This window comes from Habropoda laboriosa, unplaced genomic scaffold, assembly GCF_001263275.1.
Source record: "Habropoda laboriosa isolate 0110345459 unplaced genomic scaffold, ASM126327v1 scaffold20, whole genome shotgun sequence".
NCBI classification, from domain to species: Eukaryota; Metazoa; Arthropoda; class Insecta; order Hymenoptera; family Apidae; genus Habropoda; species Habropoda laboriosa.
The window spans coordinates 488,134-508,044 of NW_017100143.1; the positions used below are offsets into that span (position 1 = coordinate 488,134).

The following is a 19,911-nucleotide window of genomic DNA, read 5'->3' on the forward strand; positions in this document are numbered from 1 at the left end:
ATCATTTTCGTAAATTTACAATTTTCCATATTTTTCTATTTTCTGTAATAATTTTTCTCTAATTAAATATGCGACTGTGCCTTGTAACTTCCTTTCGAGATTTGGTCAAACTTTTCGAAATATATTAAAAGGCTACTTTGTTCCAACTTTCCCCTTAAATTTCGTCAACTCTTCCGCTCTCGTTACACCCAAACGACAAAATTTTCATTTCTACAATAACGCCAACAAAGGTTACGAAAACTTTGCGAGAATATTCCCCGTCAGTCAGCGAGCACAGAACCAAAATTCCAAAAACAATCGATCCCAGTGGCACGCGTATATACACGGTGTTCATTTTAGAAGCGGTAAACTCGACAGCAGCAGCCTGGTAGCCGCGAAACCGAGGAACGGGGAGTTGTGCGAGCGTGGAAAGTGTAGCTCGGGCAGCAATTAACGCGGAAGCCACCGAGAAAGAAGAGAGGAAAAGAGCACGCGTGTTTCTTAATTAATCGCGGGATTAACGAGTTTCGGGGCCGATGGGCCGGCGACATGCGAGTGTTGCACGGTGGAAGAAAATCGGTACGAGAAGAATCGCGCAGTGATAGAGACAGGCGATAGTTTTCGGCGGACAATTAGAATCGCGCGTCGGGTGGAAGAGGGAGATTTGAAAGCGCGAAAGAGGGAACAATCGAGAACGCAAAAATAATCGCGAAACCGCGTCCAGGCACGATGCTGGCGTGCGTTTATCCGGCGGAGAACTTCAAATCGAAGGCCGTGACGGTGAAGCTCCGTCACGGAAGATCGAGGAAGAAGCCGAAGCTTCTGTCTGTGAAGGAGAAACCGACGAATCCGAGGCAACAGGATGCCAACGACAACCCTAAGAGCGAGAACGAGGTAAGCTGATTCTGGCGACGAGCAATTCTGCTTTGCTTTCGAGAACCGGGCATTTTTCGTTTCACCTTGGAAGGACATTTTGTCGATTTTTTGTTCAATTGCAAATTCAGAAGACTACATTTGCAAACTTTGTGGACAGTTTTTTGCCCACCCTTGAGCTTCCTAGAGTTAACCGTAGAGCGGTCGTCGGGTCTTTTTTGACCCGCCGCCTTTTTATATTTTTAGTCGTTTTTGCTGGTATCAAGTTTACCTTCCTTGACATTATTTTAAACGTTTATCGTCTAGGTTCATATGTCGCGTTGGAAACAAAAATTGTTTCACGTAAGGTCTTAGATCCTTTTTCACCCAAAAGTCTCAAGTGTACAGTACAAAAGGAAGAACGCAGTAGGGTCAGTCACGAGTGGTTTGCTTATAAAAATTTATTGGGTTAAATAAGTAAAAGGTGATATTTTTATCTTTTCACACAAAGACTAAATTTGCAAACTTCGTTTATCCTCCCTTGAGCTTCCTAGGGTTAATCACGAGTAATTTGCTTGGGGGAAATTGTACAGGGCTCGTTTAATGGTTTTTGCAATTGTAGATTGCGAATAAAAATTTGTCGGGTTAAATAAGTAAAAAGAAATAGTAATAGGTATATTAGGGATATTTTTAATACCTCGAAAACATTTGAAACTTGGTCTTAACTAACGACCGAAAGTTACTCATCTCCCAGAAGAAATTAAACTTCATTTTTATCGTGAAGTATCTTCGCAAATTTGCATATACCTGAAGCACGAGGTAAGAATAAATTGGAATTTAAATTACACCCTTAATTTCCTTAAATTCTCCCCTGTAAAAATGGTCGTTTAAATGGGTCGACGTGAAAATGACGAAAATTGTAAAGATCAATTTGCGCCGGCTTCGGACAATTATCTCTAATGTCGAGACACCGTTTTTAGGACGTAAAGCCCGATACGGACTTCCGGTTAGTTTATACATAAATATAGAACATTTCTGACAACGTTTCTTACCGATTTACCTTTATCGCACATTTTCCTAATGAACGTTATAGAATAGAGCGATGGATTGGATTAATTTCGTTTTAATGCACTAACGTCGAGTTCTAAATAGAACGGCAGAAAAGAAAAAAGGTAGAATCAGCGGAGACTCCGCCTCGACAGTAGAGGGTTAACCATAAAGGACGTCGCTTGTCTCCGTTTTCAGCCCCCGAAAGCGTGTTCCCGAGTTTTATGAAGACAGATTCAACCCTAAAAAAAAAAAAGAAGGATAATTCTCGTTAAACCGGGTGAAATCTGCCATCTGGATCCTTATCGGTGTCTCTCCGACGTTGTTCGCAATTTTTTGCCATCTCGCGTGCTCGAAGGGACTATAAATAAATCTCCGTTTATCCTGAAACAGAGGCTCCCGCGGACGTTCATTACCTCCTAGCGATAACGCGAGCGAAACGCAGCGGCCGACAAGATGGCGTCACAGAAGAAGCGCGTGTATATACGTGGACCTGCGCATCTCTTAGCACAGCTGATCGAGTAAATAATAGTTACGGCCACTTAAACTGTCCCGAGATAAGTTTTGCAACGCGCTGAAGACGGGATTGCCCCTCTGGGGATTATTTCGATGAAACTCCCTTGATATTTATGCGTCTCTCCCTGGGAAACTGTCCCTCCCGTTCGCCCCTTCCTCCGCGAATTTCCTTAATTACCACGGCGAAATTACCATGTCTGGCACGGTTCCACAATTTCCTCGCGTTTATCAACCATGGAAACATTTATCGAAGATAAAATTACTCCGAAATTAACGACACCGGCTTTTTTCGGTCGCCCTTCTTTCGTTTTCCTTCGAGGAACGCTCGATCTTTGCCAACTTTCGAGCGCGAAGATGTTTGAGGAGAGTCGATTGGTACAGCGATTGGAAAATGTAACAAGTTAGGTTTAACGTTGATTCTTTTCTTTTCTATCCTTGTTTTCGCTATATTTTGTCGGTTAGTTTTGTTTGTTCGACGAAGGCAAGCAAGTTAAGTATTTCGTTGAAGTTCAGATTTTCTTCAACGCCTTCGTTTCTTCTCCTGACTGTGCATCTGAGCGTCGGCTGTTTACCGTTTCAGTGCAGTATTAACCCTTTCGCGACGGCGGAACTAGCCATCGGTACGCCACTAACGAACAGGTCGTCGTGCCATTAGTGCACACCATACACGTTAAGAGTGTCTCGCGTTTTTTCAAATCTTTGAGGATTTCTTGAGGGTGTATCGGATGAAGGGAACGTTGTCGTGGCCTTGTTCTGTATTTTAAAATAAATCTTCACTTTGAGTTGTTGAGGCGCGAGCCAATGCGACACGCTTAGTGGGTGCCGGATATAACCGGCGCTAGCAAGTGTGAAGCATTTAGCGGACGCCGGATATAACCGGCGCTAGTCGCGAAAGGGTTAAGTAAGAAAAGCTAGCGTGTTCTAGATTAACGAAATTTTGCAATCTTCGGTTTAACAAACGAAATGGAAAATTGGAATTAAAATGAATTAGTCTTACCGATCTTCGCCAGAATCTGTGGTACGAGTCTAACTCGTTATCATACGGCACGGGGTTGAAAGATTATTTATTATTTCTAAACTTCCAAAATAGAAGACACTTATTTTTCCGTATCTTTTCTCTTTGAAGTATCTCCATTTTTTCGATTATTCGTACGTTTCCGGGAGAATTTGCGATGGAGGCCCGTCAAAAGGCTCGTGTTCCGCGCAGTTCAATTCGTGTGCGCTCGCAGGCCGATTATTTCGGACAAATGCCTTCGAAAAAGTTGCTGCTCGATTCCGCCGGTAATCATCGGATCGTTCGATGGCTCGCGTTTCCTCCGAATATTTTTCATTTTTTCCCCCCTTTTTTTGTTTTACTTCCTGCCGTTCGTCTCTTTTTTTTTTCTTTTTTCGAAACGTGCCCAGTGGGAAATTCGACGTTTACACCCGTGGCTTTCGCGAATCAGATGAATCTCGGTGTGCTCGTTTTTTCACTTCACTTAAAGTCGAACTTCTTTCGTGGATATTTAGAAGTCGAACCGAGAATACGATCGAAAGAGAATATTTTTAATTATCGAGCCTTTTCGTACACTTCCGCCTTAATTTAATACTTAATTTCATCCTTTACGCACTTGCACCTTAATGTAATCAAGCGAATTTTAAAACGACACGGCCAAAATAAGAAATTTTGCAACCGCGGTTAAAGAATTACCATCACACCCACGTTGAGCGTTAAAATCTGCCGTAGCGAAAGGGTTAGTGCTGATTTTATTTAAACCAGAATTTATTTTCACAGAAAAAGTCGTTTTATTCGGACAGAATCGTGTGTACATGTCCGGAATACATTTCTAGTCCTCCTTTTCCATCCTCCGTTTCATCAGAATCAACTCATGTTTCATAAATATCCACGAAATTTATTCCCCTAAACTGAGGATTTCCCCGGAAATAAGGTCGATTCATCTACTCCGGGCAACGTCCATCCCAGACGTTATTTCAGAGTCACCCGTTGTACAAGGGTCGCAGGACTCGCTTTTGACCCTAGCCCGAGGGTGAAACGAGAAAGGTCAATATTCCGGTCATTTCGGCAGACTTCACTCTCCTTTCTACCTGTGTCCTCGCTGGAGACCTTTGAAGCGTCCTCCTTTGATCGCATCTTAATTTCCTCGTCTTCGAGAAACAAATTTTTCTCTCACACTTGCCGGCTGTTACTTGGAATCTGGCCTCTGTCGAATAGAGGAAGCGCGGTCTTTTCCATCGAACACGATTAACGGGGGTTTCCTGATCGCCACATTCTTCGCGTTAATTGCTCTTGACGCCACATGTTAATTTTCCCGCGTCCTATTCTTCCTATTCAGCCATGCCTCGCTGAGTAAAGTATCAGACGGTCTAAGAGGATAGATAATTACGTAGTGTTGCATGCGAGGAATGCGAAGATCCTGCAAGCAGGATATCTTCTAGAATTCTTCCGTGTTCTTTCAGGTGGTAAAAATGGTTGAGAAGATCTTGTAAACGGGATTTCTTCTAGATCGTAGACACAGAATTGTTCGATCGAAATCGAAGGAACGTTGGTCACAGCTTCAACTGAGATACGACTGTTTCTCGAGTGTCGAAAGTGTTGGAAAGTGTGTGTAAAATGTTCGGTGACTCTCGCTGTACACGAGTCGCAATCTCATCGTGTGCAATCTCGCGAAGAGGCGGGAACAACGGGCCTCGAAACGCCGCTAGCCAGAATAATCGAGCGTTACAAAAAGATTAACGAGGCTGTGGTGCTGTATAAAAATACGATTTTTTAGCTGAAACATACGAGATGGGAATAGCAGTGTGTGAACAAGAGGAAAAGGGGGAAAAAAGCGTAACGAGCTTGAAAAGATACCGATCATCCAAGTGTGTACTAAGAAACGTACAAGGAAATCTGAATACACTAATCAATTTCTGTCGATTAAGAAAATCTGACTTAATTTTCTCCTGGGAAAATTCTATGTAATTTCTATCGAATGAAAATTTCTCAAAAAATACACTTAAATCCATTTCTGTCCAATGAAAATTACCCCAAAAATACACGTTAATCGATTTCTATCGATTAAGAAAATCTGACTTAATTTTCTCCTGGGAAAATTCTCTGTAATTTCTATCGAATGAAAATTACCCCAAAAATACACTTTAATCGATTTCTATCGATTAAGAAAATCTGACTTAATTTTCTCCTGGGAAAATTCTCTGTAATTTCTATCGAATGAAAATTACCCCAAAAATACACGTTAATCGATTTCTGTCGAATACAAATTTCCCAAAAAATGCACTTTAATCGATTTCTATCGATTAAGAAAATCTGACTTAATTTTCTCCTGGGAAAATTCTCTGTAATTTCTATCGAATGAAAATTACTCAAAAATACACTTAAATCCATTTCTATCGAATGAAAATTTCTCAAAAAATACACTTAAATCAATTTCTGTCGAATACAAATTTCCCAAAAAATGCACTTTAATCGATTTCTATCGATTAACAAACTCTGACTCAATTGTCTCCTGGAAAAATTGTCAACAATTTCTGTCGACCGACAATTCCCCAAAAATCATGCGACGAGTGAAGAAATTTCGCGACTCTTTCGAACGTAAATTCGAGTTTCAAAAAAAAATGAGACGAGTTAATAAAGATAACAAGCGTTAGATAAACGAGAAAGTTCTGGGTGAATGGTCATTCATCCGGCTGCTTGCTTGCTTTCCCTCCCTGGTTTTAATTACGCACACGACCGCATTGATTCTCCGCAACGCGGATATTAGCTCGCCGCGAAAATTCTGTCCACTTTTGAAAACGCACGCTGCATTCAGAATCGGGTCGAGCCTCGGCTTTTTCATCCTCCTGTCAGATTAAAAACGCTCCTCTTCTCTTCTCCGTGAACAGAGGGGGGGATAATGGAAATTAAGTTGTTGGTAAATTGTACGAAACCTGGCGAAATTCAATGGTTCGAACTGAACTTTCTGTCTTTATTTCGTATCAAACGTTTCGTTCCCAATTGTTGCCCTCAATTTGCTACGTTTTCCGAATGGTCAATTTAGCAAGGAATATATATTCTTCTGTTTATTCATCTCGAAACACACTGTTGGATGGCAATTTAAAACTGAGTGCATGATAAATATCTCCGAGATAGGGGAGAGTAATTTTAACCTAATTTAAACGCGTCAAAGTTTACGATAAAACTTTTCCAGATTTTTGTTGCTTAAAAAAAATACTAAATACCGTACACACTGACGCATCTCCCAAAAATTGATTAACACCGTGGAAATATATTTTTGAGTGCTGAATAATATCTCGAGAAATTGCAGCTCTACAAAAAGAGTACTCTTTTTAGGTGTCTATCAATTTTTCAGCAGCACAGAAATGTTCAGAATTTACCATACAACTCTGACGCACCTTCCAGAAATTAAATTAAATCCGAAAAATTGATCAACACGGTGGAAATATTTTTTTTTTTAATACGAAAAATCTCGAAAAATTGCAACTACAAAAATTGCACCTGTTGTAAACTTGGATGCATCCTTCGAACGTTAAATTAGGTTGCAAAAATTCTCCGTCTCAGAGATATTCTTCCCACTCGCCAGAACTCGAAGGAAGTGGCTTCAGGAAGAACCAGAGAAACGAGGTTTTTAAGCAAACCCGAAAAATTGCGTCCGAATGAAAATCTCCGGGAGATTTCTGCATTGAATGTTGCACACAATGCATCTGGCATCTCGCTCGAGGCGCTTCTTTTCTTCCTGCACAGGATAATAACAGGGCAGCGTGCAGAGGATCGCGTGTCCTTTTCGAATTGAACTCGATCAGCGATTCACGCGTGAAAAACGTAATTTGCCGCCGGCGGATTCGGCCCTTCTGCATCCCAAAGGCGTCCTGGAATCGCATCTCTCGACCAATGGCCACTTTTCTGTATTTCATTTACGACCTGCAAAATCACGTCTCGAATTTACGAGTTCCACGGCGAAACCCTTTCTTCCTTCCGTTGCAACTGCCTCGCAACGTCTGTTATTTATTCACCCTCCCGTTATTAAAATCGAGAGGAAGAAAGTTTCTTCTTTCACTTTAGAATTTCTAATTCCTTCGATCGATCCTTCAAATCGCAAGATTCACGTTTAATTTTTATCTACACGATCTGTAGTATCGGGTCCTCCATACTCAAATAGGACATCGACAAGGGAGAATACAGAGGGCGTAGTTGGCGTAGCGCGCAAAGCCTCGGCTTGCTAAGCCTAAGGTCCCGGGTTCGATTCCCGGTTGGGGTCCGTGCAAATTTTTTCCGTCGATTTCTACAGATTTGTTTAGGAAAGAAAGACGAAACGTTATCGTCGAAACGAATTGAAATTTAAATCAACGCTGTCGTAATCCAAAGTGCACCACCAGAATATTATTATCGAAGAGTGGTGGAGAAAGGAGGAAACGTTTCGCGGCGATCAAAGTGCCCAGGCTTAATCGAATTCGGATTAACGAGCACTTGGGTATCAGGAAAATTGAATCGTCGGTTAACGAGAAGACCACGAGAAGTTTCCTCGATTTTCCTGTCGCCGTTCATCCGTCCCTTGCATTAAAGATTACCCTTCCTCCTCCTGTGAACTGTCCACAGTGGATTCGCCATTTTCGTTACCAGCGAATAATGAAGGGAGAGTTGAAGAGAACATCGAGTAATGCCACCCAGGACTATCTCGTTCGAGTCGATCAATTCCAACAGCTAATAGATCATCCATGCTTAATACTACCACGAATACACGCAACGAACGTCGTCTAGGAACAAAAGCTTCCAGATTCTCCCGGATTCGGGCGATAATTTTCGACGAGTTCTATAGAAGTCGGTTTTAACGATTCACCGTGGAGAAATCACGCGAGAGCTGAGGTTTTCACCTGGAAATTTCTATAAAACGAAGCGTGGCGCACGGATGCTTGAAAATAGGGCTTGAATTCATTATCACGGCGAGAGTAGAACTTGATAAGGATCGGAATAGGGGAACGAGTGCTGGTCGAATCTTTCGTTTCAATTTGCCAGGAAATTTTATTTCCATCACCGACGAATCGTTCGTTAAGGAGGAACGCAACGGGGAGGAGCGAGGGAGATTGAAATTCGAACGAAGGTGAAGCGCGTACGATTCGATCGAGGGAATGAGGGACGTTTAATTGCGATATTGTGAACGGAGGAGACTTGGTCAGGTGAAGCAGGAAGAGGAAGAATAATTGGTAGGAAAATTTCGTTTTGAAATTCTCGTTCGCGACTGTTGTGCTTCTGCTTTTGACTTGTGCACGGTTTTTCTTGATTCTGCGAAGGGAGTTCTAATTGAAATTAGTTTCTTGGAAAGGGAATTGTGATTGAAATTATTCTTTACCCTGCTCGATCTTTAGGCTAGAGTTTACAATTACTTACGTTTGCAAAGATCCTCGATCCATCGAAATCCTTCGCAATTCTACCAAATTCTTCGGAGTTCTTCGATCGAACCAGTTACAATACTTACTAAGCACCTCGATCACGATTCCACCGAATTTCTCCAAATCCTTCAGTCACCTTAAACGTCTTCAGCTTCCACTTAAAACCGTCAGCATCCACAAACGTCTAAAAATCTTCTTCGACTGCACGAAGAATCCCACGGAACAAGACTCGAAAGTCCTGAGATCTCTCAAGATAGAAGATTTCCCAAGACTTGGAATCAGCCTCGAAGTGTCTCGAACTTTCGTCACAGTATCGAAAACGTTGCAAACCCTTCGAAATTCAGATCGAAACTCCTATCGCTAGGTGCAGGGTTCAGCTTTTGGTTGACGTACGAAGGTTACCAGGAGTCCTTGTCGCTGTGGAATTCGAAGGGCCAGGTCGGCCTTGGGATTCTACTTGGTATCGGGCCGCCGGTCCTCTCCAGATGGTGCACGAGGTCAAGCAAAAAGAACTGCCAACGCTCCTCCAGTCCGGACCTACCACTCTTCGTCTCGCTTTTTCTTTTCTCCGAGCCGCGTTACGCCTCACCTTCTTCCATTCCCTCCTCTCTTACCCCTTCCGTTTTTCCATTTGTTTCTGCTGCTCGCGAAATCGCGTAATCCTCTACTCCTCCTCCTCCTCTTCTTCTTCGTGCTCGTCTTCGTCGTGTTCCTTAGCTCGTCGTCGGCGAAATGGCAGGCTGACATTTAGAACTCTCTGCCTCCCGCGACGTCCATGGAAACGGGATTTTATTGCGTAATCTCGATTATCGCTGGAATTCACGTGGGAGGTTTCCTCGATGCTGGATCGTTTCGATTTTACGAGGGTTGTTCCGGAGAGATATTCGGAATTTTGATTAGGAAAACCGAAGAAGGTGAGGAATTTCTTTTCTCTGTTGCCAATGAGATCTCGAGCTACCTTTAGACAATTCTGTAAAGAAAACTTGAAGAATTTTTGTCAAATTATTTGCTCCCAGACGTTAAGAAACATTTCAGCTGTGAGCGATGTTGCTAGACGAAAGTTCCTCGGAAGATACTTTAAGCTAGTTTCAAGTCTCCATTGTCTGGATTCGATTCGAAGCGGTGGAACATTTACCAAACCTTGACAGCGTAATAGCGTTAAAACTCGGGAATCAACGAAACTAGGACTCTCCCTTGACGAAAAACAAAGAGAAGAAAAGGTCGGAGAAAGATGGAGGGAGAGAGGAAGGGAAAACGAAATGGAGACGATACTTGTAAACCAGTTTTCCTAACGTAGCCTTAATTCTGTTTCAGTTACCAGTGGGCGGGGGTGGTGCTGTGCTGGTGCTCAGCGAGCTTGAAAGCATGGCAGCCAGGCAACAGCGGGAAATTGCCCAGCAAAGGCGCCTCCTGGAGCAGAGAGAGGCCCGTCTAGCCGTGCTTCGAGGCGCACAGGTGAGAGTGCTGGCCCTTCTTCCAACCTAAATGCGGAAATCGTTCTGGAAATTGCTCGACAAAGCTCCCGTAATATTCCTTGGTTCTTGCCCGTCTCTCCCGATGCGTCCCGCCTTCCGGCCGTCGATGAGCACGGCTTCCGGTCGCGACTTCGCCGACGTCGAGTTTTGCCCTATTTTTTGCCACCTTTTCAGCCGGTCCTGGATTTATAGTTCGTGCACCGTTTTGAGTCAAAATTTTCGGGTTGACCAAAGTTCTCGAGGTTCTTTCGGCAGTGGACATTTGGTAAGATCGAAGGACTTTGGTGAGAATAATTATTAGGTCGTCTGATAAGTTCGCGACGAACGTGAAAAATGTTTGAATCAAGATCTAAAGAAATTCTGAGAATTCTGACGAGACGAAATTGAGGAATAAGCAAATTATAAGATTCGGCACGAATTTATGGAATCATTCAGGTCATTCTTCAAAATTCTCCTGTAATTTACCAACTGTCGGTATATTAATTTAAAGGATCTTTTCACACCTGTGACAAGTTATTGGATTACCCTTGCTTGCACATATAACAGCATGGCAAATATGCGATACAATAAAACCCAGCATTGATATTGACACAGTCAGACGAGTAAATTCGAAGCTGTCGCTCGACGGTATTTCCACGCGTATGAAAAAAGCATCGATACTAATTAACATCGATGCAATCAAACGAGTAATTGCAAACATTCGACGGCATACGTTTAAACGTGAAATAAAAACAAATCAGCAATGCGATCAAATTGAACGACAGCTCTATCATAATCACAAATAAATTCCTAAAGACTCCTGTTTTACTCTAGACCAGGGGTGGCCAGCCACACTACCTTTGGAAGTCACATTTCAGGAAGCAATTTAAAGTTCACCCACAGATCTTCCTTGAATGAAATGAAATAATTACTTTTGGACATTGATCAGTTTTAGTTTACCATATTTCATTGCAAAAGTTCTGGCCCGATTTTCAGAGGTGACTCCGGCACAGATGTTTCTTTTAGCGTAATGTTACATTCCTATCGAAGGATATGTACTGCTAATTCTATCAGGAGGATCCTCTGGCCGTTCGAAGCTCGAACGGCTTATTCATCGATAGGGTCAAACTCCAGGGAAAACGAAGGCAAAGGATCCTCTGGCCGTTCGAAGCTCGAACGGCTTATTCATCGATAGGGTCAAACTTCAAGGAAAACGAAGGCATAAAGGACAGTGTCCCCACACATTTTAGTCAATAGTTGTTTTCACCTCGTCCCGCGCACGTCCTCTGTACGTGATTCCTGTAAAATATGAATAAAACTACTGAGGTGGGTGAGGAACGTCGTTACCCTGTTTTCACCTCAATTTATTAAAGTATAAGTGTATGGTCGTATAGGCGTACAATTGGTCCAGAAAATGCAATCGTTTATTTTGTTACTTGTCCCGGCGGCAGCGGTTCGGCGGGTACGTCGCGACGGTCGATAAAGGAAAGACTGTCCGGAGGTGTAGGCGTACTGGGTTTTTATATTGTTAGGACAGGGAGATAGATAAAGATAGAAGTGGAGAAAGTGGTGGAAAATCCTCGTGCAAACCTGGATGCCACATGTGCGCTTCTTAGGTCACTCGAGGACGAAGGCAAGTCTTAACCCGGGGAGAGACAAAAGAACGGAAACTAAAATCTGAAGGAGTTGGAAAGGAGACAGTTCGCGTGGAAGAACAGAACGATGTTCGGCAAGGGTTTGTTGACGACGACGTACCCGCCACACTACTTTTGCACATAACAGCGGCGTAACAGTATAGTCGGGGCCACGATATAGCGAGGTCGTAAAATCGGTCAGACGTCAAAGTAAACATGTTTTAGCTGCCGGGACCCGAAAATTGACAGAGATACGAGCAGATAAGTACTTGAAACCATGGTCAGGACCGTACAAAGAATTCTTGTATCCAGCGAAAGTCAACTGATTCTAATATATTTACTGAAAACTGCATGCAGCTAGGACAAATTAGGGTTTCTCCCTCTGGGGGAAGCCGCTTTTGGAAGTACGGTTACAGGTAAAGGTCTTATTGATGTCTTTAGCATCTTAGTTTATCTACTCGTGTTATATACAGATAGAAAGTGCAAAAAGATTGTGTAGCTTAATATTAACATATTTTCCATTTGTAAATGAAATACCATTTTCTACTTGAAGTACCAAATCATATGCTACCATTCGTTTATTGTTGGAACCCTCAAACAGACTGCAACACACGGCCTTGAGTGCCGCAACATCAATCGATGCCGATTCTTGAGAGGTTAATTTACGACCTCGCTATATCGTGGCCCCAACTATACATCGCTTGTGCTTTATTTTCAAATAATTATTCGTTTCGTTCCTCCTCAGTTTCAAGTGAAATCTGCCTTTGCACACACCGGTTGTGCTTTATTTTCAAATCGGGCTAGAACTTTTGCAATCATCCGATACATTTTATTCGCATAAGAGCCGCAGCACTCGCCTGCGAGAGTCCACCCTTGCTCTAGACCAGGGGAACCTTTCGGGGAAACAACGTAGAAGAAATGAAATTTAGAGAGCCGCAATTTTAATTTTAAATTTAAGAATCGCGTCGAAACATTTACTTTACCGACGCGTTGTAGATATTTTTCGGGGGGTTACTGTCGGTTCTGTGGCGGCAACAGCAGGATTTAAGAGCCTCATGCGGCTCCTCTAGAAACGTTCTAAAATCAGATCGAAAGTAAGTGCAAGGAACAGCATGTTCTACTTACTCTTCTTACCACTTTAGCACCTTCGAAGTCTCGCCCTTTCACATCTGGGGACCAGCGGTAAAACAGCCCGTAAAGAGCCTTCCTTTCCCTGGATATAAAATCCTCGAATGATCCATAAGTTTCGTCGCGTCCTTTTCGTTCGTGTCTGCGGCTTGAGTAGAGACGGAACGTCCGCGTCATGAATAATTCAAAGTAATAATAGACCGCCGGACAGTTTATGCCTATTATCGACGGGATAACTGTCCATTCCGTTCGGCCTGCTCATCCTGAAGATGATCTCCCACCTCTGCGAAGTCGATGCCCACCAGCGTCGAGCGGTTTCCTCGCGATCTCGTGCGATCCAAGGCGCTAACCAACTGATCACGTGACATAATAAAGCGTAATCGACGATCGATGCAACGGAACTTCAGTCATTCTCAATGGAGAGGCGAATGTAGAGTGTGGAGTGTAGAGGACCGTACGGAACGAAGTTTTCCAGCGATATTTCCTTGGAGAACGAAAGAATTTTGGGGGAAGAGAATATTCACGTTTTGCAGTCGAACTTCGGGATATTCAGGGTGAAGCGTTTTTACCTTTTGAACGTTTTGTGGGCACTTTGACCGTAGAAATGGGGGAAAGAGAATAATACGGGCACAGCTTAACTCTTTGCGGCCCTATTTTACAAAATTAAATTATGCCACACTGGCCAAACGATTGCGGACTAACTGGACCTACTCGGACTGTAAAGGGTTGAAGAAACACATTTGAATCAAATCTATACGTTTTTGGGCAATAATTGACCGAGCAAGCGCTACCAAAAAGTAATTCCGATCAATGCGACTATGATGGCCACGGAAAATACAGCCGCAGAGAATTAAAGTGACGAATTTCCGAGGAGAATTTAAAGTCGAGGTAAGTCTTCGTTTGATCAGTGAACTCGTAAATTCGTCTTGTTCTCTAATTTAAAATGTAGATGCTAGAATTGTGAACTGATACAACAAATTTTCCGATTCTCAAAAAATTCTGACAACAGAATGATCTCCTTAAAACACCCCTTACAAACGATACCGCAGCCTCGATCATCTGCTGGTAATTACCAAGACGAAGTTCTAAGACACCCCACGAAGTACGATCAGTTTAATTGAAAAGCGCGATCAGTGTCCTTGCGCGAGGATTCAGTCTGCAATCGAGAATACCGTAACGGTATCCATCTCTCACGGAACGCTCACGATCAAAGGTAGAGAGAGAGGGAGAGTAAGTAGCTGGAGGGAACATCTTTGCAAGTTGAAGGTACATCGGGAACACCTGCCCCCCTGCGAATGGTCGGCTAAATTACCAGGTTTCTATCATTCGAGCAGGCTAAGATGGAGCCTGCCCCGAGAGCAACCGGCAATTACATTCATCCAGCATTGTCAGTCGTGAAGCGTGGCTCGCTAAACAGCCGGTTTTCCTCGCGTGAGATTCGAAAGCTCGCAGAGAAGAGGCATTCGCCAGATGTTCCACGACACGCTCGCGTCCTCGATGAATCTCGCGTGTGCACAAGTGTCTTCCGCGTGACGCATGAAAACCGCTTGTGGACGGTTCTGCATGACGGAGGATGAAAGAGAGGAGGAGGAGGAGGAGGAGAGAAAAAGAAGAAAGAATTAGCGTGCATATATTACCGTTAAGATGACCTTGCCAGCCGTGACCATGACCTTGAACGAATGAACGAACCCGGTTGGTGGTGGATGTTCGATTGCGTCGAGGAACGTACAGTGTCCTACTGCATTTACTTGTGTACCTTGTTAAGGAATAACTTAGGGAAGTATGGAAGTGGTGTGGAGCACTGGTCCCAGGATAGGTGCTTTTGTAAGTGCAGCTACAATCCCTGGGATTTTAGCAAAGATGGGTGACCGCAGTTTTTTCTGCGGAGTTTTCTATTCTTGCTTCGGTTTTTTCGATTTTCTTCGAATTCCAAACTGTGCAGAATTGCTCTTGGATACTCTTCGTGGACGGTGTCCCAAAAATTTGTGTGGTCACACTCAGTGGAGTCACTTTCTCCGAAAGGTGGATTCCTGACTTAAATAGCCCACAGAAAGTCTCAGATTCTCTGAGCAAACGCGAGATCCTCCGTCTCACTCTCCTTGAAGATTTCTCTGTAGAGGTCTTCGTGAATAGTGGTCACTTTTTCCGAAAGGTGGATTCTTCAATTAAATAGCTCACAGAATGTTTGAGATTTTCTCAGAAAATGTGAGATCCTCCCTGTCACTCTCCTTGAAGATTTCTCTGTGGTAGTCTTCGTGGATAGTGGTCGCTTTTTCCGGAAGATGTAAGTGACGATAACAAAATTCGATCAATTCTCCTACGTGTTAACGATAAAGACATCGTTTGTGTTTCAAATCTCCTCTGTCTTTCTGTAGACATGTTGACACCTGAAAATCACCACGAAATTATCGAGATAAAATCTTACCAAAGAGACGTTCATCGAACGAACGTCGCTTGTTGTGCTCGTTAATGAGAGGAGAGAAAAGAAGAAAAAATTGGAAACTAATGTTGAAGGAAATTGGAAAGCGACGGTGGAGGAATGTATCATGTCGGTTCTGGTTGATCGAATGACGGCGCCAGAGTAATGGAGGCGTTCAAATCACCGATTAAGCAGCCCGATCCGCTTAACGCGCGATTTTAATCAGGCCGCCGCCCACTCGACTCTACGCTCTGCACACCACCCTCTCGCTAGAGCCGGTTAAGCGCGTAACGCGGCGAATTCTTCCCTCGTCTCCTTGTCCCGTGTGCTTAGCACTCGACGCGCGTGTAACGAGCCTCTTCTTCTGCGATATTAACGAGATTAAGAGGCCGGCTTTCGTCGCTCTAATCCCGTTCCTGTTGACGCCGCTCGCTGATCGCGTTACTCTCGGAAACAAGCCGTCCTGACACCTCGTTAGATCGCCTGAAAAATTGGCAAAAGTCTCTCCTCAAAGTCCTCGCGAATTCCCCTCGAAGATTCTTCGCTCCTTTGGTACACATATATCGAAATCCTTTATCAGTCATACTTATATGGAATTTGTGGGAGTTTTTGAAATGAATTTTTGAGGTAGGCCCATTAATTCGATGTTTCACCGACAGAGCTAGTTGAGAGCAATCCCTCTCTGAAACATCCAAGTAGCTTATCAAACTTTCAAAGGCAACTTCCGTCGATCACCGAAGAGCTACCCCGCAAATTTCTTAAATAGATTTCCAACGTCTTTGGTACATATTAGAAAGCAGGCTTCTCTGCCCTTCGACATTTTCCTATCGATCAATCTTGCGAAATCCGCGAAGAAAGGCTCGCACGTGTGTGAAAAGCGTCACGAAGGTAAATCTCTCGAAAAATCTACAACGTGAAGAAGAGGAAGGTTGTTATCGATGAGTACGATTACTTTCCGTGCAGTAATGCTGATAAAAATCGAGCAGGCAGAAAAAAGGAGGAAGAAGAGAAAGGTACACGTTAGCGGAGTCTCGCGAACGATCCACGAGGTAAAACCGGAGAAAGGAGACTGGGACAGGACTCAGCCGGGATTTCCTGGGACCTGAAAGCCCTAATCCTCCTCGGCGGAGGCTCCATCCCGCCTCTGGCGAACCCGATACCGAAGATGGAAAGTTTTATTCTCGGTCTACCATCCGGTTTCGTCGCAGCGACCGCGGCTTTCCGCCTAATCTCGGCGACTTTTTAACGGCCGACAATGCACACCCTGCGGGGATGAGATCGTCGCCGTCGACGACGAAAGGTTGCCGCTGGTAATTTCGGTGGACGTTCCCCGGGGGATTACTCCAACTGTGTCCAATGCTTCCTTCCGCTGCAGCGTGGATCCTGGAGAGAGAATACTGGAGCTTCTGACGGTGTGCAATCTGTTGAGCTTTGATGATTCCGTAACATCGATGTGACCGAGCTCGGTTGAGATAGACGAGGACAATTTGTTGCTTACGATGGTTGCTCCTTTCTGATTGCACCGAGTCTTTCATCCTTCTTTTAGCGGTGTTTTTAATCTGTTAACTGGGCAAGAGTTGACTCGTCGTTGGTTAGTCAGTACTTGGGAAAGCGTGATTTATTTTTGTTGTACCGTTGGGCATGGGTTGAACGTGAAATACGTCGTATTCGTATTTGTAGGAGTGGAGAGAAAGTAATTGGTTGTAATTCTTACTCGCTTTTAATTGTAAACTAGAGAGATTTGATTTCTGTTTGAAAGAGGAGCACAGGTAAGGTTAATCTCTTACGTGACTTTCCATTCAGACTAGCATCGGTGATTCGCCTTGTTATTTTCCAATAGTAATCCTCGTCGCCTTTTGAAAACGTGGGACATCGGTCGATGGCCCACGTTACCGCATTCTTTGTATTATCTTTCACTAATAATCCTCCTCGCCTATCGAAAACGAGGACTATTTCTCACATTGAGGGCTCATTAATGACGATCGCGCTATAAACGCGTCGGTTAAACGATATTACGAAAGATTTGACGGTAACGCGATACGAAGTTACGTGGCCCACCGACGACCCACCACACGCGGCGGTCAATGCGTTAATAGAAAAGGCAAGGTAAACAGAGAAACTAGGTTGATTCTCTGAATATTTTACGAGGTTTATTCTCCCCTCCTCCGATGGTCAGCTCTCCGTCACGCTCGTTAGATCGTATTCACTTTGGTGGAGGGTGCATTCAGCCTGGTATCCAGTGACCGGTGTTTACTGTTTCAGGATCCAGCACAGCAGGACAAACTCGCCAGATTGAGGCACAGGCTGGACCAACAACAAAGCAAGCTGAATCGGCTGCGATTGCTCAGGTCGCAGACCGACCAGTCACGTGCCAAGAACGCCACGCTGAGTAAGTCGATTAAGAAGTCACTTTATCCTACTCCTTTGAACGTAACGCAGAGGCTGGTGTGGCAATTATTCCTGAAAACACACCGCTTCTCCTACTATTTCACTTCACTTTTCCTACACTTTGCACAGTAGTTAATCCGAGTAAAATACAGAATTTTAAAGGTACTTCTGTAGAATCGGGACCTCCGTACCCAAACAAGAAACCGACCAGGGAATATACATAGTCCTGGGGTCCCTCGAAATTCCAGCTGTGTCCAATTTAAGAATAACCTCGCTTCGCGCATGGGACGTGCCTAAGGCAGGGCTAGAACGTCCAAACCCCCCACTTAACTGCCTACGTTTTTCTCCAGTCTTACCCTCTGCAGAACGGGCGAGAATCGGCCCGAGAGCGAGGTTACTCTTAAATTGGACAGAGTATACACTTCTATAGTTACCCAAGAAGTAACATCTCGTCGATCTTCATTTCTCAAAAGAAAGCACTCTTCTTATACCTATAACATGACAGAGTATACACTTCTATAGTTACCAAAGAAGTAACATCTCGTCGATCTTCATTTCTCAAAAGAAAGCACTCTTCTTATACCTATAACATTACACATACTAAAACACTCCTTTAACACGTTCAGTGCTACGTTAGTCACCTGTGACCGGAGATTGTTTCCTCGACGAGGCCACTGTCTCAAACGTTCAGAGTAATTCAAGTAAAACGAGTATCGTCGACTAAAAATCTCGAGCATCGTAGCTAACTAGACGTTATTTTGAATTTAAAAAATAATAATAGAGCATAATATAACGTAGGATGTGGGATAAGATTTGGATCAACCGAGGTGTGAACGAAGAGCGTTTCGACCGAGTGACAGTTCTTCCGAATGAAAATGTGTTCGTGATAAGATCGACGTTTTGACCGAAAATCGGCACGAGGCAAAAGTGTGTGAATGCGTGTGCAGAGACAAGAGCGAAGAGAGAAAAGAGGATAATCTTTGAAAATTTTTCTCTATAATTACCCTTGCAATTAATTAATACTGATCCAAAAACATTATAGTAGATAAAAACATAGACGTGTAAGTTGGCCCTGAGCCAGTAGGAACAACTCGCGCCAAAGCAAAAATAAAAAAAAAAGACGAAGGGAACAAAAACCACTTAGATAATATCCCTGCAATAATGAAAATTCTCTTGTGGCTCTCCCCGTGAGCAACACGTGAATCTAGCGTGACGATCAACGTGTTGAAAAAAAAAAGTTGAAAATTGAGGGAAAATAAGGAATTGACACGTTCCGTGTATGACACACGTAGCATAAAGAACGAGAGAGAAGCTCGGTTAATCGAATTCACGGGAACCACCGGTGTCCAGAGGCGGCTCCATATTGCGTTCGAGAGTGAAAGTTCGATTTCAATGGCACGAGTGCCGCCGCGGCGAAGAAAATAGACCGACACGAGGTACACGAATAAAGGGGAATTCCTCGATCGTTTTGGTGTCCGCGAGAGTACGATTCTGCGCGAGAGCGTGCAGGAGAAACGAGGCTCGTTATCGTTTTGATTCGTGATCTCGCCGCGAGCCACGAACGCGCAGCGGGAACGCGAATTCCCGTAATTTCCAAAGGGGATCTCGGACATCTCGCAAAAGGATATCAGAACGACTGGCCAACCTGGAATATCCAATTCGATAAACATTTCACCGACAGAATCGCCTCGAACCTTCTCCATTCTCGATCTCGATGATACATACTCGCTGTATTTACCAACCCTTTTCCAACGCGATCGCCAAAAGGAATGTCATCTCGATCTCTCCCGGAATAAACAGATTTTGCTTCCTAAAAATTCGCTGAAATCCTACCGAGCTGTCCTTTGAATCCAACGTTCCTCTGGCAATTTGTCGCTTCAGCTTCCATTGTTCATTTCAGCTCTTCGCCGAGATTCGCTGTGTTCTTTAGCGACAATTGCTTCTCTTTCGAAATCTACTTGAATTTTTCATCTTTGGTTCCGAGTAACTTTTTCGATTTTGAAGAGATAGAGGTTGTTCGAGCTTGAGTTCTAGGCTTCGTTCTTCTAGTGTGATACACTTTTTGAAAAGAGAATTCCAACTGGCCTCGTTCTAAGCGACACCCCTTCGA

The 19,911-nt window shown here is 43.8% G+C and overlaps 1 protein-coding gene across 2 annotated transcripts in view; it reads left to right on the forward strand.

The window, feature by feature from the left end:
• Positions 1 to 19,911, forward strand: part of LOC108573380 (apoptotic enhancer 1 protein) — a 129,779-nt gene that overhangs the window by 78,429 nt on the left and 31,439 nt on the right. Inside the window, exons 1-3 of one of the 2 annotated variants that reach the window (XM_017935824.1) lie at positions 709 to 873; positions 10,093 to 10,233; positions 17,676 to 17,802. In XM_017935824.1, coding sequence (XP_017791313.1) covers positions 709 to 873; positions 10,093 to 10,233; positions 17,676 to 17,802 — 433 coding nt within the window. Of the gene's footprint in view, positions 1 to 708; positions 874 to 10,092; positions 10,234 to 17,675; positions 17,803 to 19,911 lie in introns of those variants that run through there. The other variant, XM_017935832.1, reaches the window with a different exon arrangement.